Source organism: Astyanax mexicanus, chromosome 2, assembly GCF_023375975.1.
Source record: "Astyanax mexicanus isolate ESR-SI-001 chromosome 2, AstMex3_surface, whole genome shotgun sequence".
Taxonomy (NCBI): Eukaryota; Metazoa; Chordata; class Actinopteri; order Characiformes; family Acestrorhamphidae; genus Astyanax; species Astyanax mexicanus.
Genome location: NC_064409.1, coordinates 1,968,992 through 1,994,454, shown reverse-complemented (window position 1 = coordinate 1,994,454; position 25,463 = coordinate 1,968,992). Strand labels below are relative to the sequence as shown.

Here is a 25,463-nt window from a genome sequence, read left to right as displayed (position 1 = left end):
TGTGATGGTCAATGCAGGAACGAACAACAGCACTGTTATAAAAATCCTTCTCAAGGGGGGCGCTCCCACTACTTGCTTACAGTAGAATATAACCAGACTGGAACATGTTCAGCAGTATCCAGTATTCACACCAGCTGTTCACAGCTTTAACACTAGAATTGATAAAGCTACTCAACTATCTGACATTTGTTTCACTTTAAAATCATGGAAACAGCACACCAAATTCTAAGCCTATACTTTATATTTTATGATTTTTTTATTAATATTCCATGGCCTTACTAATCTTCAGTACAGCTCTGTAAAAATAAGAGAGCACTTAAAAATGATGAGTTTAAAAATTATGAAATTGAAAACCTCTGGAATATAATCAAGAGGAAGATGGATGATCACAAGCCATCAAACCACCAAACTGAACTGCTTGAATTTTTGCACCAGGAGTAAAGCAACATAAAGTTATCCAAAAGCAGTGTGTAAGACTGGTGGAGGAGAACATGATGCCAAAATGCATGAAAAAAAACTGTGATTAAAAAACAGGGTTATTCCACCAAATGTTGATTTCTGACTCTTAAAACTTCTGCATTATTGGCAAATAAATAAATGCTCTAAATTACTTTTTTTTGGGGAATTTAGGAGAAATGTTGTCTGTAGTTTATAGAATAAAACAACAATGCTCATTTTACTCAAACATAAACCTATAAATAGCTAAATCAGAGAAACTGGCTTTACCTACTTACAGAGCAATGAATGGAGATACCTTTTCAACACCTTGGTTTCTGTCTCTGAATGTTGTCTAAGTAGGCAGCATGTGTTCTGTTGGAGACACAGCCATCCAGTCTCCTCGTTCCACACACCTGATTCAGGTAAAGGAGTGATTGATTGGTTAATTAGCTGGTGGGCTGATTGAACGGGTGTGTATCAGGGTAGGAACATCCGTGCTTTCCAGTGTTTCCAGGCCCACAATGGCGTCCAGGAGGAGGTCCAGCGTTGGCGTTTTGGAGGTAATACATTTAAAATGAGCATTGAGGTGTTCTAATCTGGGCTAAACTATGTTATTGTTCAGAAATTTAAGTCTTAACCTTAAGTCTAAGCATTGTTTGATGGTGGAAACCACTTTTAAAAGCAGCTAGTTTTATCTTAAACACTCATCCAGACTACCTACATTTTGTAAATTAGTCAGGTAAAAGAACACCCATTCACACACTGTCCTGTAAACATGTTTTAACATGATACCCAACAGCATTACCACACTTTAAAATAGATATATAGTATTTATTTAAAATAAATCATTAGTATTTATGAAATGGAAGAACTTCAAAAGAAAGACTTAGATATGCTGTTTGATGCTGTGTAAAGTGATTGTGCCTAATTTCCCCACCAGATGTCACTGGTGGATGGATGGATGCTAATTTGTGTACTTAAACTATTGTTTATATTTACCTGTACAGTTAGACAGCAGTTACACTGCGTTTGTAGTACAACTGTGAATATCTGTCATGCTAATAAATAAATATAAATACTGGGTAGAGAGAGAGAGAGACCGAGTTAAAACATTTGAAAATTTAAAACCTATAACTTAATTCCACTGTTTTAAAACAGTGTGCATTCTTAATAGACACTGTTTTAGTAATCTGTACTATTTCCACAGTTTTCAGTTTCTCGTTTTAAATGTCAGGGTCCTCAGAATCTACCATCTACCAAAGAAGTGTGGAGCTTATTAATGGTGTAAAAACATTAACAACATGGGAGCATTATTATTTTGAAATGCTGGATGAGAATGTTTCACGCCAGATTTCACGTTTAAGTGTGGAGTTTAAAAAACATTTCAGCTACTACTCAAGTCACTTTTTTGATAGAGTACTTTATACATGGACTGGGAGGATAACCTGAATTTATTTAATTAATCGAATTGCTGTTTTAATGAGATTTTCAAAATGAGATAATGGGGAAATAATATTTTTACAAATTAAACAATTGAAGTTATGTAAGACCTAAAATTAATTCAGGTATTTTGTTGCTTTTTTTCTTAATTATTTCTGTAGCTGCTTTTCCTCCAATCGTCCATCCCTAGTTTACAAAAAAAAAAAGTTTTTATTTACAAAATAAAACTATTAGTTATATAAGAACTATAAATTGTTCATTTTTAAGAATCGACGTTATTTTGAATTTAGAAGGATATATATATTTTTTTCATTTTAGCCCTATTTTACACACAATTTATATTTAATAATTAAGGTAAATAATAAAGTTAATTACCTTATGTATGTAAAAACTACATTTTGTTTATACTCATGTATTTGAATATAAAAGAATATCGGTTTATTCATTATTATTATTATTATTATTATTATTATTATTATTATTATTATTATTGTTATTAATAAATTTTTTTTCGTCCAGCTCAGTTTAGTAGTGTTAATCAGGCCAGTAATTTAAACTGCTTTTTAACAACTTCTATAGCTACTTTTCCACCAATCCGCGCGCCCGTTCTTTCTGCGGTAGCCAATCCGCTGCTCGCTCGTGCGGTGGCCGTTGGCTCCGTGTCCGTGAGCTGTGCTGTAGCGCCGCTCCGTTTCTCCGCTGAGCTGCAGCTTCAGCTTCAGACATGTCGGAGTTCCTGCAGGACCCGTCCGTCCTCACTAAAGACAAGCTGAAGAGCGCGCTGCTGGCCCACAACGTGGCCCTGCCGAACGGGGAGCAGCGGAAGGGCGTGTACGTGGATCTGTACCTGAAGAACCTGACCGCTCAGAACCGGCGGAGCGCCGCGCCGGAACCCGCCTTCAGCAGCGACGAGGAGCCGCCGGCCCCGGTGCTCAGCGGCCGCAGCCGCTCCGGCAGGGTGGGCGCTCTCTACAGATTCAGTACTATAGCTATAGCTTCAGTTCTTTAGTACTCAGTATTCTCAGCGCTTTCTGATATTAAAGCGGATTTAATGTGTGTTTAAGAGTTACTATTGTAACGGTAATTTAGCTGTAAGTTATCTAAAGCTGCGGGCTGAAGAAACTCACGGTCACAGTAAACTAGATTAAAGTTAAGATAGCAGTTAGCTTCAGTTCTAAACCTGCTTAATTCAGTTTGAGTAACTTTTAGATATGAGGCTAAATCTGAATTTAGTGTTTAATAAGAAAACTCTACCTCAGACTGGCAGTGCAAATGTTAGGTTATGTTATGTTGGGTTATGTTATAGTAATGGCTGACCGTTTCCCGCTTAAATACTTCTCGCTCCGCCGGGCTCTGTGAGAAACTCCGTTATCACGGTTAGCTGATGCTGGTCTGATGAAGGGAGCTGTATTCTTAATCACCAATAACTGTGATTTTTCCCCTCCTCAGGCTTTCTTTATTCCAGACCCTTCTTTCTTTCTTTTTACTTTCTTTCTGATTGCCTATCTGTCTGTCTCCGTCTGTGTCTGTCTGTGTCTGCCTTTCGTTCTGATTGTTTGTTTCTGTCGTTATTTCTTTCGGATTCTGATTGTCTGTCATTCTTTGATTCTTGTTGGCCTTAAGATTTTCTCTCTGATTTTCCGTCTTTCTTTTTTTTAGTCTTTTTTTCAGATTTTCTCTCTAATTTTGTATTTGTGTTTCTGAGTCTTTCTTTATGATTCTGTCTTTCTTTAATTCTGATTCTTTCCTCCTAGTTCCAGTTGTCTGTTTCAGTCTTTCAGTCTCTCTTTCTCACTGTTTCTTTCAGTCTCTCTTTCTCACTGTTTCTTTCTGTCTGTCTTTTTGTGTCTTTTGGTCTGTCTTTTTGTTTTTCTATCAGGCTGTTTCTCTTTGTCTTTCCAACTTTCTGTCCGACATTTTCTTTCTTTCAGATTTTCTGTCCTTATGTCTTTTTTTTTTCAGTCTGTCTCGGTCCTTTTTGTCTTTTAGATTTTATCTTTTAGTTTTTTTTTTTGTTGTTGTTTTCTATCTATGTTCGTATGTCTGTATGGTTCTTTCTGTCTTTCAGATAAATGTTGCTTTCAGATTTTCTTTTTAGTAAATTAACCGTTCTTTTAGACAGTAGTTTAATCCTCCCAGTACTTAATTCAGTTATACGTAAAGCACATTTGAGCTTAAATAATATAACCTATTAGAGCCCAGACCCATTTCTCAATATTGATACCTTATTCAAAATTTAAATAGGATGAATTCAGTGAGCAGCTGACCCTGTGTGACCCTGTATATAGACCAGTATTATTATAGTCATTTTCCTTTTATATCCAGATGCACTGATGCAAGAGCTGCGAGAAACGGAGCCCAATCTCAGTTCCCCAAAAACCAAGAATCAGCTTCCATTCCTACTGCTTTTGCTGCGCCTCACCAACGATTTTAATATGCGCAAATACAGTGTTTTCCTAGTGTTTTATATGATTTTTTGATGTCTTAAAACCAGTTGCTTTTTGTTTGATTGATTGGCAGAAGGTAGTGGGAGTATGTAGAGTATATAAATGAACTACTGTTTGTTTCTACAGGCTAAAAGAAGATAAACAGTTCTCACAGGTTTAGGTAGATGCTAATTAAAGGAAGGTGTGCTCTCCTGTTCACTTTAAAGTGAACAAAGTGGTATTTCCCTATAGGGCATTCTTTTCTAAGAGCTGTTTTATTGTATCCTGTCACTTGACAGTTTAATACACTCTTGTCTGGTATTTATATAAATACGCTGATTGAGTTTGATGGTGTTTATTAAGGTGGAACTGTAGTTTTTCTGGAGTAACGTCTGCAGTGTGTATCAGACAGTGAGGGTAATTTAATTTCTTTATCTCCTGCTCTGTGTCCAGGGGGATAAGGATGGTTTGGCTGCAGCACATGGCTGTTTTCATTGTGGGTTTGGTCTCTTTATTGAGGAAATAGTTGCATGCGAGGAGGAATTTGAGCTTGGGTTGCCAGATGTCTTTCCTTTCCCTTTTTTCCCCCCCAATCCACTTCAAAGGTTTGAAGCAGAGGGGTTATAGTGGCTTTCAGGGACTACTCTTGTTTTCTGTTGTTCTGTTTCTGCCAGATATACAGTATGTGTCTGGTTTTCTCTGAAAATAAGTTTGGTGTGTTTTTCTTTTAGCTTAGAAAAGAACAGAAGACTTGTTGGTTGCCCGTTGGCACACAGATTTTCCTGAATTTATGGAAGCTTATTTCTGCCATTTGGAATAAAGTAAGGCTCCTCCACTATCATAATTATGAGATACTAAGCATGGGGATATTATCTCTTTTAATTATGACTTTGTATCTTGTAAATTTTAGTTATAAGATGGTAAATCATAATTGAGATACTTAGTCTTAGGGTATTATCTCATCTCATTATGACTTAGTATTTCATAATGACTTTGTATGACTTAGCATCTCATAAGTTATAATTGAGATGCTACTTCATAATTGAGATGCTTTGGCGGCATTATCTCGTAATTATGACTTAGTATCTCATAATTATGATCTAGTGGGAGACCCTTATTTCTTTCTAAGTGGTAAAAATGGGTTTCTAAACGTGAGCAAGTATTAAGGAAACTCTCAATGTAGAACGTAAACATTTACAGTTAATTTGTTGAAATACTGGGGGAATTATGTCATAATTATAATTTTAGTATCTCATAATAATGACGTAGTATCTTGAAATTATGGCTAAGTATCTCATAGTTAGGATTAGGATTAAGTGGGGGACCTTTATTTCTTTCCAAGTGGTGAAAATGGGTTTCCATATGTAAGTAAGCATTAAGGGAACTCGCATAATGTAGACCGTCAACATTTAGAGTTAATTTACTGTTATAAATGACATTATTGTTTATAAAATCACTCACAACAAACACTCTATATTTGGCTGTCTGTGTTTACATCACAAAACTGAAAGAGAAACTGCAGCTGACCTAGGAGATGACCTTGTAAAATGCATATAAAAACGTAACTTTAATTTGATGTATATGAGAATTAATACAGCATAAACCCATGGAGACCTCAGCACAGTGAGAAACTGCTAAAACCACTGTAGTAAAGGGTCTAATAGTGTTTTGTTCTTCTTTATCTGTTTTGGTTTAGTAGTAGTGTTGGCAGAAAAGATGGGTTTTAGTGTGAACTAAAGTTTTTCACTGACTTAATAAAGAGAACAATGCCTTTATTATTGCTTTCCATGGCTTTTGGTGATTCTAGGTTTTCTTATAGATAGAAATGATATGGTTTGAAAATGATAGAAATTAAGTTAATTAGGCTTTTTTTTGAGCCACCTGTTAAGAACACGCTCTGCACGTGCAGTTATTGTGCGATAAGTCAATAATATAATTTAACTACTACAGCCAGGTGTGTCCTCTTAACTACATAATTAAATGAAGTGTTAGTTTTGCCATATTGTCAGATGTCAGTACTGTGTGTATGGTGTGCTGTGCGGTAATAGTTTTTTGTGTGGTAGTCACTTCATTCACTTTAACGTTTAGCTTATGCTCAATAATGCAATAAGTGCAAGTTGGGAAAACTGTGGTTAACCACCTCACTGCTAACAGATGTCTGGCACAGTGGGCAAGCCTGTGTTAAACACTGAATCACCACAGTGAGTGAGGGCAGCCTGGACTGAGGTCAGAATCCCACAAGCCCTGGATGTGGCACTTGTTTAGGGAATGTTCATTTTGATAGAAATCTTTTGGACTGTTCTATGGACTGACTGCTCTGGTGATGGTTACCTTTTAATCTAAACATAGCAAAAATTGTATTTGGTAAATCCCATATTTGGAAAGCCTGTCAATCTTGAAAAGAACTTTCATTTGTGGAATGAGCAGGAGAGCTGAGCGTGTAGGTTGAACTCATGACAAATGTACCATATTAGACCTGGCTTTGCTCATCTCTGCTAATGTTTTGGTTTATGGAGATTAGTCCAGGGCAAGGTATTTTATTATTGAGTATTTTGGTCACTAACCAGTTCTACTCTTTTTTTTTATTTCTCCAGGTTTAGCAGCATTAAAGAATAGCTATGAGGCAACACCAGCCCATACACCTATTCTAACTTCTTTAAAAATAGGTATTAAATGTCCCCTTTTTATATTATATGTATATAAACATTTTTACAACAACAAATAGATACCAATCAACCAAAAACACATTTCCTTGCTTTTTTGTGCTATGTTTTAATCACAGTATTACAGTTTTGTTTTTTTGTGAAGATTCTTGGCGATATGACAAACATGAAATACACTACTGCAGCAAAATGAATATAAAAGTTATTGCCAATATTATGGAATATATGATAAATGTCACCCCCCCCCCAATTGAAATTTTCATCAGATTGTAACAGTTAAAGTCAATGATCCAACATATAATGATTTGTAATACTAATACAGCACTCCATATATCGGGGTTTGAAGGGGTGGGGGGGAAGAGACAGGTCCATATATACATATAATCTCTCTGTAGTAGATATTATTTAACAGGAAATGAGAACAGTGGGAGTTTTCCTCTTGATACAAACAGCATAAGTTTTACCTGATGCCCATATGGCTGTAAAATATCATGATAGTTCAGGATATTTTTACAGTAAGGATATTCAGACTGCTTTACTGCTTATAATACAAATGCACATTTCTTATTAATGTAGCTCCATTCAAAAGGGGAACTAACAGGCTTTATAACTGTATAATATTTATAGTCAAAAAGCATTGATAAAACAAATAGATGCCAATCTACCCAACACAAATTACTTACTTTTTGTGTTAAGTTTATATGTAATGTTAAAGGGGACATAATACCTGTTTTAACCAAGTTAGAAGAGGTCTATGGTCTAGTGCTGCCTAACAGCTATTTATTAAAGCAGCTAAACCTGAAGAAATCAAAGGGTACAATTGGTTTAAGCTACTAACTAATTTGCGGGTTTTTTTGTTTGTTGTTTTTATAAGTGCATCCCACATACTTGGCTCTGCTGCTTATCTCTCAAATGCATGATCCTTACAAATGTAGCTTCATTTAAAAGGGAAATTAACAGGCTTTCCACCGATTTATAAGATTTATTGCTAAGCATTATTACAACAAATTAATAATCTACCAAACCCACGTTTCCTTACTTTTTGAGCTGTTTTAAGACGTATATTGACTTGTACACTCCTCTCTTTCTCTTTACTAGGACTCTTATTCTCATCTACTGACTTGTCTTCGTAGTCTGAGGGTGTGGTGGTAGGTTTGAGGAAAGGCTCTTTCCCCCTCCCTCCCCCTTCCTCTAGGAATCCGCGATTATGAAAGTTTCTCTTTGAATAGGCTTCCTTCCAGATCCCCCTCAGAAGGCCTGGAGGCTTTTCTGCAGAGCTTCATCCAGTAAAGACTGTCTGAAGCTCTGAAACTTTTATTTTTTTATTTTATTGTTTTCTCTGTCTGCCTTCTCTCCCTCCTCCTCCTCCTCTTCTATACGCGTGCATAACCCACACACGTACATGCATACGCCTTCTGTCTCACGCTGTTTATCTACTTCAGCCCAATCACATGTTTTCGTTTTGTGGAGTGAGGGATGGCGCTGATCCAGGGGAATGTGGCTGGAGCTGCAGTATTCCTGCTCTACCCCCCTCTGCACCAGTTAAACTCACTCCCGGCCCCAGTGACTCCATATTTCTGGAATTTTCTCGAAGCTTTTGTTTGGAGGAGCGAGTGAATCTCAATTCTTGTATGTGATGTGTTTTAATGTCCTAAGTTTATCCACACCAAATAAAAATTAATGTGATTTTAATGGCATGCAAACTAGTGAAAATTTGATTTAATATGGCACACCCCCTGAGATATTAAAAAAGCTTTGGAAATAAGAGACCACCGAAAAAATTGATGAGTTTCTTTGATTTTACCAAATTGAAAAGATAGATGGGTCACAAGCCATCAAACCAAACTGAACTGCTTGATTTTTTGCACCAAGAGTAAAGCAGCATAAAGTTATCCAAAAAACAGTGTGTAAGAGTGGTGGAGGAGAAGAACATGCCAGGACTTTAATCCTGGATATATGAAGATTCTTTTTTATCTCACTCAGGGGTGTGCCATATCATATTGGATGCAATAATAAAATGTAATTTTTTATTTTGTTGCAGTAGTGTTTTCTTGAAATTATTGTTTTGTCATATCGCCAAGGGTATAGTTATTATGAAAATACCATGAAATATTGTGATATTATTTTAGGGCTCTATCGCACACCCCTAGTCTGGACCACACAGTCTCATGTTTGTACTCTTTCCAAAAGTCACTTGCTGTACTGTGAACCCTGTTGATGGTGTGTAAACGGCTTCAGCTGGGCAGGCACCTGTTGTAGACTCTGGCTTAGAGTCACTCTGTGGTACAATTGTGAGGTTTGTCTGCGGCAGCAGCTGCTTTCAAACAGCCGCAGCAACACTCAGATTAATGACATTGTGCAGTTAACTGATATTATAGTGTTGTAGTATTGTTTTATAGTGAAATAGAATTTATTTCTTAAAGAACATTTTTGGGCCTCTTTATATACATAAAAGCAATATTCTATATTATAAATATATATTATATATTTATATATATTATGACTTAGTAACACATTCCAACTGGCCTTGTTTTTTCTGTAGACTAGATCAGATAAATGACTGATTTACAGATTTAAACGTACTCTTACTCAGATTTAAACTAAAAAACTTTAAATTAAAGTGTTAAATAATGTGTCTTATCCCTATTTTTCTTTTTCTGTCTAAAGAAAGCCACCAGGAAAACGGACCGAGTTCGACCAGAGGAAATTGATGTGACTGAACTGACCAACGAAGGACTGAAGGACCAACTTCTGAAGTATGGAGTTAATGCTGGACCTATTGTGGGTAAGCACATTACATTGTCTTTTTGATTATCTTTACGAGATGACAGGGCTGTGTTACACCAGTTTCACAAGTGTCTAGAAGTGGATAGATCTTGTGCAACTTTACTGCACAATAAGGTGCCTGGCAACAAATTCAGTGATTTTAAAAATAGTAAAAACCAGCAGCACCTGTAAATTCTGTACTCTAGAATTTCTTATTTATTAGAGATACAAAAAAAAAAAAAAAATTTGTTTCGCCACCTGGGCCTTTATCAGGGTTAAAATACAAAATAAATGCATTTCTGTATTGTCAGTTTGACTGCGTTTTATTTCCTCTGTATATGTCCTTGCTTAAAAGTCTTTTCTTAATAAAATTGGTGACTACTAAAGTTTTAGGTGGCAGGCGTTCTCCTGTGGAATTGAGCTGTCAGCTTCTCATTGGCTGATTATTACAAAACAACCAATGAGAACACTCCAAGTACTGAAGTTTACATAATGAGTTTTTTTTAAAAACTGGGATGTTTAACTATTTTTTTGATTGTTATTTTTTTGTGTCTAATAAATCAGAAATTCTTCAGTCTATTGATGCTGTTTTTTTACTATTTTTGCACCAGTTTTAAAAAGTTCTTTTTTAGGTTTGTGTGTAAAGTCTCTAAGGGCTTAGTTACTAAAATCTGGCTTCATCACAAACCCATGTTGTATTTTGTTCGAAGTTAAGATTTGTCGCTTTAACATTTACATGATGTTGCCATGGAAACACTTTTTTTTTTTTTTATCTAATGTTTCATTTATAAAGTTTCTCAATAAATATCACAGCTTAGTGTTTAGTTTAATTACAGTTTAGTGTTTTTATTTTTTTTTGCTTAATTCTTTTTAGAAAGGACTTTTAAATAGGACTAAATATGGGTAGGTGGTAGGGGTGGGCAATATTATATCGTATACAATATATCGTGACACAGAAATATCATGATATTAAAAATCCATATCGTGATAATAGGGCTGTTCTGTCTTAAAAGTAGTCTATTATTTACTGTGAAGCTTTAGGTTTATTTATTGTATAATTGTTTTAGTTTGCAGTTTATAAATGTTCTGCAATATTTTTTGCTGCATTATATTATTTTATGCTATATTATTTATTTTGCCACATTATGATTATATTGTTATACTATTATACTATATTCCTGAAATGAATGAATTATTTTAGTTTTCCTATATCGCCAAGTATATTGTTATTGCAAAAATACCCTGAAATATCGTGATATTATTTTAGAGCCATATCGCCCACCCCTAATAGGTGGTGGTTTGTAATTTTACTTTTTAATATATTTTTTTTATCTATCCATTTTTACAGCTTCCACTCGTAAGTTGTACGAGAAGAAGCTCCAGAAGTTACTGGATCAGGGCCCTCCTGAAACGGTTGTACAACTCTCAGAACCAGCCGTAACCGGCAACAGCCAGAACGGCAATACCGACTCGGATCAGTACAGTGATAAGGAAGAAGGTAAATGGCAACAGTTTTTAAAATGTATGTATTTATTATATACTATCCCTCTTGTGCAGCTTAGTCCTTTAAAAAAAATAGCGGGTCACTGGATTGAATATATATGATGTTTACAAAGATGTTTATCCACTCGTGTTAATTCCTCAAGTGCAAATTTTAAAATTTGCGTATAGATTTTGTTATGAAATGATTCATGGTAGTGTTGCATGTAAAACAATTAAATATACCATAAGGTTAATTCACCACTTTAATCTAAAATCCTGTTTCATCAATAACATGCTCAGCCCAATCAGCTCTCCCTTCTGCCCCGCCCCTAAACCCATACATCATCACTTAGTGCCCCTCCCAAACTACCCCTCCCATTTTTAACATATTTTTCAAACTTGTGCTGAGAGTCGAATCAGCAAAAATCAAAATGGGGGTTTAGATACTCTTTTAAATTTGATGTGTTAAAAGCACAAAAATTTGATTCTTTTAGAAGTGCCAAATTGTGATCTTTTACTGATCATTATTTATCAAAAGTGGTCCATTTAACATGCACCCAGGACAAGTCACATCTGTTGTGGCTCAAGAGGGACCTACTCAGTATTAGGCAGGTGGTGCTAATGTTATGGCTAATCAGTGTTGGCGTGTATTGTAAGCTTAATATAAAAATATATAATTTCTTATTGAAATGTCATTAGAAGTTCAGTGCAGATGAATGAAAATTAACTGAGCTGGATGTTGTGATTCCTGATCAGAAGCTACAAAAGCAGAACCTGAGCCAGAACCTGAACCAGTGCCTGTGGTGGAGAGACCAATGAGAAGCAGAGGAAAAGCACCAGTGACCACCAGAACACGCAGCGGCCAACACAAGGTGAGGAGTGAAAAAATCAAACTTAAACACTCACACTTTCTCTACTAGTCTCTGTTAAATGTAAGTACACTCGTTTAATCTCCTGCTTATCTGTTGGCTGTGTTTATCCACACCTCCCCCACAGTTACCTTACTACTACTTTACCATGTGACGCTGCTTAGTGGCTCATGTTAGCACACGAAACTTGCTGTATAAGAAAATTCAGATTATTCTTTTTTTTTTTATATATAGTATAGTTACGATTTTTTTATATATATATATATATATATATATATCAGAGCCTGCTTTCTATTCTTGTTTTTGGAGAAGGATGTCCAAAATGTGTTTTTGTTGGACGGATGAGACCAAAATAGAACTGTTTAAGCGAAAATTCCAGCATAAGAACGTTTATCCCACATGTAAAACATGGTGGTGGTAGTTTCATGGTTTGGACCTGTTTTGCTGCATCTAGGCCAGGACACCTTGCCATCATTGGTGGAACAAATGAATTCTCAATTAAATCAGAGAAAAATCACATTTTCCTCATCATTTTCCTCAATAAATTAATAAGCGAAGTATAATATGTTTGTAAAGTTTTGTTTAACTTATCTACTTATAGAACTGAAGATTTTTAAGGTCATATTTATATAGAAATATAGAAAATTCTATGGGGTTTTAAAACTTCAAGCTTCACTGTACACCTTAAATCAAAACCTCGAAACCTGTACCGTATAACTTTGTATCGGGACAAAGTGTGGACTTTTAATTATAGAGGGTTGAAAAAATTATGGCCAATAAAAATCCTGATTAGTGTTTGTGGTATTGCATACAGCAGTTGAAGGATGACTATGAAGAGGAAGATTTCCAGGTCTTAAATGTTCAGAGAAAATCGAGGAGGACTTCTCGTAGAGTGGATCAGACCGTTCCTGCCAGTGATGATACTGTAACTCTATATGTTTGACTTCACATAACCGCCTATCTACTTTCTGTATGTTGGTCGGTCTCCACCTTGAAGAATATGGTATTGGAGTGGCACAATACACTGTTTCAGGACTTCTAAAGGGCTGGTTTTAAATATCATCATTATTTTGGGTGAGGTTTTGGGTTTTGTACATTGCATGTGTAGGCAGTAGGGGTGTAATGGTACGAAGAGTCACGGTATGGGGGTCACGGTTTGGTTTGCATAAACAAATTCAGAATACACTGTATAGCCTATAGGAGACTTTTATTGGTTCCTACAACTAACAGGAGTGTTGCAGATTCGGCCCACAAGCCTTTTGTTTATGTTCCTCCCCTGTCTGTGTGTCACGCTCGGCGTGACCTTAGTTTCCACCCGTTCTCCGGCTCCCGATCTCCTCATAAGGGCTTTTTTTTTTTTTTTTTTTTTTTTTTTTGGTCCCAATTCACTAGCCGGGGCAGCGGGAGTGTATTGGACCGCGACCCTGACGACACTGGTTCCTGTGTTTGTTTTTCGTTTTTTTCCTTTCTTATTGGGTTTTCTTGCTTTGCGATCAACTGTTCTGCAATTGGGTTGTCTAGTCTGTAGCACTCCATTCCATTAAACTTAATTGCGGATCACTGAGCTACAGCGTAGGCAGGAGTAAAAATACCTATAACCAGAACTAATAAAAAAAAAAGTTAATTCAACCCAACTACTAATCCCACTGCAAGACATTACTGAAGTATTTTCAAAGCATATTGCTTTTTTATTTTGAAACCTACAGTAAACTTGCATTAAAATACAGAGGAGTGTAAAAAAAAAACATGATTTATAATGAAATTCCATTGTTATGACATTAATGTGAGTGAGGCTATACAGAATGCGCAACCTCTTATTTTTTTTTTTCCACCAATCATACCAAAAATGTACTGAACTGCAAGGTTTATACCGCAGTGTGAACCAAGCTGTGAATTTTCTGTACTGTTACACCCCTAGTAGATAGCTGTACTACGGCCTCAAACACCTGTGGAATTTGCATTGGAGCACACCTGGTGAGTTTGTGGATTGGGTCTGTCCCTGTTTGGACGTATTGTGATCTTTTTAGGACTTTTCAGAGCTTTCAGCAGCAGAGACGTTGCCTACTCCTCGAGAGAGAGCAAGGCCATCGGTAGGTATACAGTAAGACTTCAGACCTACGTGTATCTCCTTTGCTTTTCATATGCTGTCTAATTATATATATTTTATTTTATTTTATTTAAGTCAGTTCCTAAAGACCCCAAGCCTCTTCTGGCAGACAGACCCTCATCGATCTCCTATGTGACCAAGAGCAGCTTGAATGATTCTTCTAGATATTCCAACGTAACTCCGACCCACTCTGCTTTTTATAATTTGGAGAAGGACTTTTCCTCAGAGAAGGTGCAGTAGTGTTTGGTTGGTTGTGGGTGGTTGGTGGTGTTTTTGATATTTAGAGTACCGTATTTTTCGGGCTATAAGGCGCACTTAAAATACTTATTTTTTCCCAAAAATCGTCATTGCGCCTTATAATGCAGTGCGCCTTGTGTATGGATTTTGCTTGTGTTTACTGACCTCGATTTTATGTGGTACACGGCGCTCTGTTGTGCAGAATTCCTCACCCACGCCAGAAAAAGATCCCCCTCTTGGGCTAGCGCGCGGTTACCTTTGACTGCCGTACTGCCTCTCGGCTGTGGCTCAGGGTAGCTAGTTTCCACTGTAGCTCCGTGGCCAGAACAAGGTGCCGGTAAACTTTCCTTTCCACCCGTTCTGGGGTAATAGCACAAACTGTTTCTTTTTAGCGCCCACTTCTAAGTAAAGTTAACCTCTTAACACGCGCTGGCCCACCGGCGGGCCAGAAATATTTAATATTTCATAACTGGCTGTGTTTCTGAATAGTTATGAACAGTTACAGGTTCAATACAGACATCCAATATACCATTTTAAAGCTTAGAATCTCTGCTTTTGAACTATTTAGCCTATTTAGCGGAATATCCTTTCAGAAAATAAACATTTAGGGTGAAATATGCCTTGGTTATGATTTTAATAATTCATAACTCTCATATTTGCGTTTATCGTTCGTCCATATTTCATCGAATGCGGTCATGTCATACACCATTCGAACCGTCTGGCTCTCCGGATTCCAGAACTGTGCTTTTACTGTAGGATGTATGTTTCATGAATTAGAGCTGCGTCAGAGCGCATGTTTCCAGTAATAAAAGGCTCTCCTTTTGTGGGGTAACCTCCGGTCACTGCCGCCACCCCCCGAACACACACCCGCGCTCAGCCACAGGTCCTACCTTCAAAACGCGTCCAGACTAAAGAGAATCCATCAATCCAGTCTCCTGTAATCCACAGTTATATCCAAACAGCGCTGGAAATCACTTCATCCAGAAATGAAACTTATCCAATCTTTATCTCTGTTTTAAAACCGTTTTATTCACCGAATTCGGCACAACACGCTATTATAGTCAGGAGCCTCGCGGAGTAATACGGTACTTGCTGTGCTTCAACATAATATTATGGTCTGTCGGAGCGTTGCGGCTACCGTTGTCAGGAGCGTCGCGGAGTAATACGTACTTGCTGTGCTTCAACATAATATTATGGTCTGTCGGAGCGTTGCGGCTACCGTTGTCAGGAGCGTCGCGGAGTAATACGTACTTGCTGTGCTTGTTGATTTATTGCTCAGAGATGTTGTTATTTTTCACAGATATTGTGAAGGATTTATTGCTCAGAGTTATTGTTACTGATATAAATAAAGTTTCATTTAGTGCGCCTTATAATCCAGTGCGCCTTGTGTATGGACTAACACTAAAAATAGACCGTTCACTCATCGTGCGCCTTATAATACGGTGCGCCTTATAGTCCGAAAAATACGGTACTTGGACAGGATTAGTTTAATCTACAGGTGCCTGGCAAAAGATAATTTAAACAATGATCTGTCCAAACCAATCTAGCTTTTTGTGTAAAAATGTTTACCCCAAAATCTAATAACTTAGTTGTCACTCTGCATTCAAGCTTTACTAATAACTAGTAACGGGTCTTTCACTTCTCTGTGAAGGAATTTCGTTCCTTTCTTCTTTACAGACACATTGAAGTGTTTTCCAGCATAAATGTCCTGTTTAAAATCATTCAGAGCGTCTCAATCAGACTTTAAATAGACCACTCCAAAAGTGGACTTGCTGGTGTGCTTTGGGTCATTGTCCTGCTGCAGAACCTAAGTACACTTGAGTTTAAAGTTCACAAACTGATGACCGAATATTCTCCTTCAGTATTTTCTTGTAGAGAGTAAAATTAATGGTTCCATCAATTACAGCAAGTTGTCCAGATGCTGAATTACTTTTTCTCTTGGGGCCAGGTTGGTTTGGTTAGCTTCCCATCCTCATAATTAATGATAACGTTTAAAAACTGCTTTTTGTATTTACTCAGATTAACTTTGTCTGATACATCGAAGTTTGTTTGATAACTTGAAAAATGACCAAAAAAGCAAAAACTAAAAATCTTTACAGCAATATTCAGTTCACAGCTTTAAAAACTGTGGTGCCACCTGAAAAAATGTAAATGGAGCATTTTTGGTGGAAATTCACCTTCAGTGCTGTGAAGCTAATACTGGTCTCCTCTTACTCAAACTTTTTGACCCAGCACAGCCAGGTTGTCTATCTAAGTAGTACTTGTGTTTTAGTTTAGGTAAAGCACAGCTGTTAATGTTTTATCTTGTTTAAAGTAAATTAAATACTGTGATTAATTCACCTTTAGCGTTGTGAAAAGGGACCCCTCTCTGTGAAGATCGGGAGTCCAAGACACACTCAGTCATCTACTTGGCAAAATAGCAAAAAGGTGCCTTTACACAAACATTTTTCTTCTTAATTTGTCTTATAAATACAGCCTTTAATTTTTTCTGTTCTGATAGTTGTGGTGGTCTTTTGACTGGATAGAATATATAAACCTTTTTAAACTACCATATTTACCACACTATATGGCGCACTCAATTCTTTTATTTTACCAAAAATTGTCAGAGCTCCTTATAATCCATTTTTTCTTTTATGTATGAATTCTACCAGTCAGGAATTAAGGAGCAGTAAAGCCACATTCTGCTGAAGTACAGAGTTATACAGGAGTTTCAGTTTAGTTCTCCAGCACTAAGACTGAAGCAGTATTAGCATTAGCTGCTAAACACGCAAAGTGCTAGCTCTTTCGTTGTTGGAGCATTATTAGCATTAGCTGCTAACCACAGCGCTAGTTCATCGCTTTCATCATTCAGAGACGAGTATATCGGACTGTAGCCTATGTGTTTTTTACCATGTTAAAACAAGCTACATGAGACGAACCGCTAGCAAATATCATCATCCTGGCTTACCAGAACGCTCAGTGTAGGGTTCCTCAGTGTAGCTCTGTCTGGTGGCATTAGCTGCTAACTGCTAGCAAATAGCTGCTACTGCTAATGCTCCAGCTTTAGTGGAAATCTAGAAATCTAAGCTTACTGTAAATAAACCTAAGTTTCTTTTTCAGGAGAGATCTGTGTAGATTTACGTTCAGCACTCGTTTGACTTGTCTGACTTGATTGAAATATATATTTTTAAAGAATTAGTTATGTTTATTAAGCTTAGCTTCTGCTGAATTTAGAAGGAAAATATGGAGATACTCCTGTTTCTACATTGTGTTGCGTAAAAGTTTTTTGAAAGTGCGCCTTATAATCCGGTGCTCCTTATAGTGCAAAAAGTATTCTTTCATGATTATATCATGTACTTTTATATAAGTTTTAATAGCTGGTAGCTGGTGGTGGTTGTTGGCTGTGTTTTGACTGATGTTTCTCTTGTCTCGTGGTTGTGCTACAAAGCTTAGTGAGAGGGGAACTGCTTCTACAGCTGCTCTCAATGAAGAAGCACCAGGTTCCCTCCTTGATACGGCTCTTATTGAGGTGATTTATAATAATTAGTGTTTACTTCCGGTATATTTTTGGGGCAGAGTTTCAAGAGGGATCTAAACAGGATTTTGATCGCTCTAGACCTGGTTCAGTGGTCTGACGAGCTAAAACAGTCAAGTTGTAGAAGTTTATTTAGGCCCAATCTCATTTTACCCCTTGTTTCTACCACCTAACCTTGTGTTAGCATGTATAAAAGTAGAGTGTACCAATTTTTGTTAGGCTTGAGTGGTAGGTTAAAGGGAAGTGTTGAGGTTACATGGTCCAAATTGAGCTTTTTAGAGGAACATTTCAAACAGAGGACTATGAGAATCACTGGCAAGATGGCACTGGCACAAGCAACTAAAGAAACCCACAAATTTTATTATTTTCTTGTTAAAAATTAAGAATCACTCTATTACCATAGTTTTATGTGTAGTTTCCGTGTTTTTATGGTTAGTTCCTGCATAAGCTTTAAAAAATATCACTAGTAGTTCATTTCTAGATGTTAGCTAGCAAGCTAGCTAACTTTCTCATTCCACCTTAAATAAATGATGCAACAGACATCAGAGGGTGCAGCGTTTAAGGTGGAATGAAAAAACATCAAAAAAGGTAATAAAAGCTCATTTCATCTCCCCATCACAGAGGGAGGAATTAAGGAATGGACAATAATGAATTGCTGCAGCATCTCACCCACCCCCTTTCTGAAGACCTACGATAAAATATGCCCTAAAGTTAACTAGTTAAGCAGCAGCAGTTAGGTTGCTGAACGTTTTGAAGTGTTGTCCCAATTCTAAGGAGGAGGATTTCACACCTTATTCTAAATCTCTTCCGAGAAGAAACAAGGGGTAAAAGTAACAAAAATGGAAAAGGCAAAATGGGATTGGGCCTAATACTACTTAATACTAGGGCTGCAACTAATGATTATTTTGGTAGTCGACTAATCTGCTGATTATTTTTTTCCGATTAGTCACCGATTATTTCTGTTATGACCTTGATCTATATATAAAAAAAATATAGAAACAGCTAAACATGAGATTTAAAAGGCATTTAATCGATCAGATGTTGTTTTAAACATGGAAAGAACTGATCATGAAATTAACAATTAGTCGACAATGAAATTTGTAGTCGAAAAAATAAAATAATCGGCATTATAGACTAATCGCTGCAGCCCTACTTAATACTACTGGACATTTTGTGGTCAGTTAAAGGTGTTCCTCTTCTGTAATAAAGGGTTTATCTCAGGAGCCTAAATCTGCCTCGCTGGCCAAACAAGTGAAGCGGTGTGTTCAACTCCAGCCGGCTTCAGCTCAACCGTCTGAAGATCTGATTCACATGATGTGCCGCCTCTCACCTCCTGCTGCTCTTCAGCCCAAAACTTCCCTCCTTCAGAGCGCTTCAGTGGATTCACCCCATCGTCCAGCTACTGAAGATCCTCCACCAGCCTCGCTGTACTCGTCTAAGGTTTGCAGTAGCAGCAGCATTAATATGTGGAGGGTTATGGGTCTTTTTTTTTTTACTTTATGTAAAACAAGTTTTAGTAGGCAGAGATTATAATAACAGCATAAGCCTGCCCTGCCAAGTAAGTGTCCTCACACATGAACAGATCTGCTTGAAATATTTAGGATTATAGGGCATTTAGGCTGGTCAGTAGATATAATCAGTTCTAGTTTTGTTTAGTAATGCATAAAAAATGCATTACAAAAATTCATTGGCAAAAGCTAGACAAAATGTATATGGTTATTAAGGCTAAACAAAAATATCTGCCAATGGGGTAATCAAATTGTTTCTAGTTAGATTTCTTAACTTAACTAAAATAAGTGAAGTGTCACATTGTTTTGGCTTAAATTTGGACACAATAATTAGAAGTGTAAAGAAGTAATTTGAGAGCATTATTTTTTAAATAAGCGACATAATTTTAGTTGCGCTGCTTAGTAAAACAAATTCTTATCAGAGAAAAGTTGTATCCCCTTGAATTTAGATAATTTCAATTGCTATTTAGTTAAGTGTGTTGCACTTTAACTGTGAATACACCTGATTTTCAATTTTTCTGTTGTTTAAGACCCCAGACCCCAAATAACTTGATATTCAAGTCAAGTATACTCCTTTTATTTGCATTTTTTAAAACTGCTCTTCAGGTGCAGTTTAACCTGATTTATTACTCGGTTTATTACTGCAGCCATGACCAAATGCTTTCTCTGCTGCTGCTACTTCATGCTGTTTTCACACTGAATGCTGTTTGTTAAACAGCTTAACACTGAACAACTATACATGCTGGTATAGGGACCTTTTATCTATATTTAGAGACATTGTGCTCATGTGGTTTGTTAGGGTGCGTTTTGGCGCGATTAGGTTTGTGCCTGTGTGAAAACAAACCAAACCAAGGGTGAAACACTGCAAGACCTTGAGACCCTTTTTCCTCTTATAAGGACATTACATTTCTGCATCATGAGTCTACATTAAAAAAAAAAAAAAACGTTAACTTTTTGTGCTCATATGGAGACACTGCCTGTAACATCTGGTGGTTGCATGACTACATTACTCTCAATTGATTAAAAATAAGATGGCGAGAATCCCAGTCACAGGTTTTTACAGCCAGTCCAGACAGAAACATGGACCAGGTAAAAATTCTCATTCAATTTTTTTGTTTGTTTGAAACTAGTATATTTACTTACTGTTAAGATGAAATTTTGTTTTTGGACTAATTAGGTTCTTCGGGTCCCAAATTGCAAGGATCATTTGTAAACGTTAAAATAAACTGTCTCCTTATAAAAACCAATGTTATTGGCAAAATAGACTTTCTGTACAAAGACACAATTTAGTTTTTAAACTTGTTCGGTCCTACTGATCCCACATAGATATGATATTAAAATTAAAAATGCACAACAAGCAAAGGTTAGGGTCTCAGGAGGATATAGAAATGTAACATTTAGATTAGATTGATATTTTTGGCATAGCACAAGTGGGGCCCTTAAGAATTAATTTTGAGGAAAGTTTGGTTTCTCTTATCAAGGGAGAGAGAGATTTTCACTGCTTTTATTCTACCATATCAGGAGGATTTCTATGGGTCTTCTTCAGCCCTGCTGAGAGGAAAGCAAACCAAACTGCGCACATTCCTCTCTCCGGTCACCCCTGTACGTGAGAAGGACAACAGCTTTGGAGATGAGGGATCACCACTGGTAATCTCAAGAGCAAATACCAGTACAGAGCCACAAGGGTTGAATGGGTTTTGGGTTTTTGTGAAGGAAGAGGTTCTTGCACTTTCACCGGGTGCTCTTCTAGACTCTGCACATTTTGGGTTTTGGTCTCACAGTGGTGAGGGATGGTGTATAAGCTCCTGCTGCAGTGGTTTTGGGGTTTATCTTATGGTCTCTGTGGATAAATGGTCTTTTTTTAAGATTATTTGCTTCGGTGGTGGCTGAATGTGATTAGCCACCCAGTTGCATCATAAACTTTGAACAGCAGGAGGTGGCCAATGGGTGGTTTAGTTGTAATGCTGTATATTTTTTTCCTGTGTTTGTGTGCAGATTGAGAAGTTATCTGCGGTTGAACAGACCCCAAAAACTCCAGACAGAGATGTGCTGAAAGAGCTGTTTCCCAATGAAACCCTCAACACTCCGACAGGCATCAGGTGAGTTTCTAATCATTGCATTGGGTGCACGTCTTTTCAATTCGTCCACATTGTTTAATAAAGCATTAAAAAGCCTGACTTATTAGTAAAGAACTGGGGAAACTACAAATAACATGGAACATAATGTTCATACATTCACACTGTTAGGGCGAAATAAAGTTAAGTAAACAAAACCGTAACAGACTTTCTTTTAAAGTGAAACAAGTACTGGATGTTAATCTGCACAGATTTACATTTATTTACAATAAGCTTAGATTCCCGAATTTCTCCAGCACTAAGGCTGGAGCATTAGCATTAGCGGCTAACCACTCCAGCAGTGCTAGCCGGGGTTAGGAGCAGGCTATAAGCCTATATAATACTCACCTCGGAAAGGGGAAATGGCGAGCGAAGTTAGCAGGTAATGCTAATGCTGCTTCATTCATTTACCACTCAGGCAAAATTGTTGTCACTGAATTGTTGTTTAGTTTAAAATACTTTAAATTCTGTTAAATGTTATTTTATTGTAAAGAAAAAACTGTAAAAACAGGGGAAAAAAAACAATTTGAAAAATGATAAATTATTTCATAGGGCTAATTTGCATACTAAAATGTCACATTTACATGTTTAAACTATTTAAATTGGCAAATGCTGTAAATGGTTATGCACACGTGCACATTAAATCAAGTTATTTTAATTTTAACATTTTTAAGAAAGAAAAAAAAAACAGGCAAAGCATCTTGGGTTCAGTATTGCTCTTCCCCATTTTCTCTCTCTTTCTTTCTTTCTTTCTTTTCTTCATCTGTCCATGAAATCTGTTTGTCTCTCTATTTATATCACTCTCTTTCAATCTATCTATTTCTGTCTTTCAATCTGTCTTCAATCTATCTATATCTCCATTTCTATTTTTGTGTTTCTCTCTCTCTCCATTTATCATCTCTATTTTAATCTATCTATTTAAATCTCTCTAAAATATCTTTCTATTTCAATCTCTTTTAGCCTATCTCTATTTCAATCAATCTATTTGTCTATTTATATCTCTCTATCTATCTCTATTTCTATTTTTTGTCTCTCTCTCTCTCTCTCTCTCTCTCTCTCTCCCTCTATCATTTCTGTTTCAATCTGTCTATTTCAGTCTATCTCTATTTTAAACTATCTCTCTCTCTCTCTCTCTCTCTCTCTCTCTCTCTCTCTCTCTCTCTCTCTCTCAAAATCTATCTGTCTATCTAATTTACATATATTTTAGGTAATAAAGTATTTGGTTGCATGAGGTAAAATTCACAAAAGTTTCCAAACTAATCTTTCTCTCCCTCTCTCTTTTCCTTCTCAGTGCTACCCGTCGGCAGCCGATTAAAGGTGCGGCCGGCCGGTCGTTCAGCGACTCGTGGCGAGACGACCTGCGCCCTCGTCTCACCGAGATCAGACACACCTCCTCCTCCTCCTCCTCCTCCTCCTACACAGAGACCCGATCAGCCATCCATCGCACAAACGCTGTTCCTCTCAATGCCCTTCCACTGTCCTCCATTCTCAAGCCTGCAGCGCCCCCTGCTGTACAGGTGAAGACCCGGCGCCGGCTGCCGGTGTGGCTGCAGCTGCTGCTGCTCAGTGCCGTGGCTGGGTTCCTGTTTTTTGTGTACCAGGCCATGGAGACCAACGAAATGAACCCGTTTGGCCAATCAGCCAGCAGCGGAGCGTTAGGCAGCACCAGCAAATAAACACACACTTTTTCATCTCCTGATCCCAAAAAAATCCCTCGGCTTCAGACACTCGTTCAAAAAGACGATCTACAAACACTTCTTCTTCTTCTCTACTTTTACACTTCTTCTTTTTCTTGCAGAAAATAATAGATACTGTGCATCAAAAACGCTCAAGATTCATCATCTCTGACTGTTTTTCTAACTGGACCTTTCTGACTGAAAATTCTGCAGGTTTATGTGAAAATTTCTGTTTTCTCTTTGTTTTTGTGAAGAATACAATTTTCTGAATAATTATTTTCTCCTCTGTTTTTGAGGGTCTATCTTTTGTAAGATTCTGATCTTGGGTGGTTGGGATTGTTGGTGGCTTTATTATTATTATTATTATTATTATTGATATTATTATATTTTAAGCTTCAACATGAAGATTGAATGAAGGATTAGCCAAAGGAGGAGGAATAATTATAATAATAATAAAGCTGTATGTATGTATTTTTGTAATGATCTATCAAAATATCTAAATACGGCAAACTGTGGCTGGATTCATGGGTTAGCAAGCACAAAGGTACTGTTCTAATTTACTTCTAACTCTAATTTCCCTAACTTTAGTCCATAGTCACTTAGGCCCAGTCCCATTTCACCATTTAGTGCTACCATTTAACCCTACCCCTCAGTTCTGTGAGTGTCCAAATTCTTGTCAGGGGTTATAAGAATAAAAACAACCAAAGAAACCCACAAATGTATTTATTTTCCTTGTTAAAAATTGATTATCATGATTTATTACCATAGTTTAATCTGTAGTTTCAATGTTTTATGGCCTTTTTCTATGCATGTTATAAAGAAAATCGCTAGGCGTTTATCTCAGCAGCTGGCTCTCTAGCTAATTTTTCAGTTCCACCTTAAATAAGTGGTGCTTCAGATGGCAGAGGCTGCAGCATTTAAGGTGGAATGGACAAATAAAATATAATAAAAGGTAATACATTCAGCTCCCCATTACAGAGAAATGCGGCATCTGCCCCCTTTCTGAAGACATACGATAAAACACGCCATAAAGTTGACTAGTTAGCAGTTAATCACCAGCAGCAGTTAGGTTGCTGAACTTTTTAGCTAGAGCTCCACTGCTGTAATGCTATAATCTGTATAATCCAGTTTTTTTAAGGGTTTCCCCAATTTTTAGGGGTAAAATCCTTCCTCTTCCTCTTATAACTCTGTTTAAAGGTGAAAGGTTACACTCAAAAACAAGGGGTTAGGGGTACAAATTAGTTATTAGGAATTGGGCCTTATATCTACGTAGCCTTAAACCGAAGTGGACTGCAAATTGAACTATACAGCTCTGGAAAAAATGAAGAGAGCACTTCAGGTTCTGAATCAGTTTCCCTGATTTTGCTATTTATAGGTTTATGTTTGAGTAAAATGAACATTGTTGTTTTATTCTATAAACTACAGACAACATTTCTCCCAAATTCCAAATAAAAATATTCTCATTTAGAGACATTTATTTGCAAAAAAACAAAAAAGATGCAGAGCTTTCAGACCTCAAATAATTCAAAGTTTTAAGAGTTCAGAAATCAATATTTAGTGGAATAATCCTGTTTTTTAGTTAGTTTTTTTTTTTCATGCATCTTGGCATCATGTTCTCCTCCACCAGTCTTACACACTGCTTTTGGATAACTTGATGCTGCTTTACTCCTGGTATAATCTTCCTCTTGATTATATTCCAAAGGTTTCAAATTTGGTAAGATCAAAGAAACTCATCATTTTTAAGTGCTTTCTTATATTTCTCCAGAGCTGTATATATGGTCATCACATTGCCCATGAGTCTGGCTCCACAGTGAGCCACAAAACTAGTTTGTGTTTCAGACGTTTGCTCTTGTATTTTCCTGTGTATCTCTGTAAAACTCTTCTTTAAGAGTGTTGTTAATCCAGTTTATTTAACACCGTCGCCTCTTATAGTATTTTATGTGTGAAAACTGTCCGCAGTGTAATGACGTCATGGATCAATTTGATTCAGTAATTGAATTATTAAACGTTTTTTGTGCCAGTATGTTCACTTAGAGATTAATAAAATGAAAAGGGTCAACGTTAGCACTAAAAAAGTCTCAAGAAGACAAGAACCCTCAACTCCAGCCTAAAAAAATAAGAAATTACTGTATTGAAACAGCAAAACACTGTGCCATTTCACATTTTACTGCAGCAAGAACTTGTTTTAGGTCCCACAGAAGCTGTAGAACGGTGATTTTTGTA

At 36.9% G+C, this 25,463-nt stretch overlaps 1 protein-coding gene across 6 annotated transcripts; it reads left to right on the top strand.

The window, feature by feature from the left end:
- The first annotated feature begins 932 nt into the window (after positions 1 to 932).
- tmpoa (thymopoietin a) lies at positions 933 to 25,263 on the top strand. 6 transcript variants are annotated; one of them, XM_022671750.2, is made up of 13 exons: positions 933 to 998; positions 9,635 to 9,752; positions 11,082 to 11,231; positions 11,972 to 12,087; positions 12,899 to 13,009; positions 14,112 to 14,174; positions 14,267 to 14,422; positions 16,775 to 16,855; positions 17,856 to 17,936; positions 19,152 to 19,382; positions 20,972 to 21,097; positions 21,446 to 21,549; positions 22,856 to 25,263. In XM_022671750.2, the coding sequence occupies exons 1-13, from the start codon at positions 960 to 962 to the stop codon at positions 23,238 to 23,240; spliced, it is 1,761 nt and encodes a 586-aa protein (XP_022527471.2). In that variant the 5' UTR covers positions 933 to 959; the 3' UTR covers positions 23,241 to 25,263. The 6 variants fall into 6 exon arrangements, with proteins under 6 accessions (XP_022527471.2, XP_022527467.2, XP_015463268.3 ...); XM_022671746.2 differs by lacking the exon at positions 933 to 998 and adding an exon at positions 2,535 to 2,836 and having other exon boundaries at positions 12,902 to 13,009; XM_015607782.3 differs by lacking the exon at positions 933 to 998 and adding an exon at positions 2,535 to 2,836.
- The last annotated feature ends 200 nt before the right edge of the window (positions 25,264 to 25,463 follow it).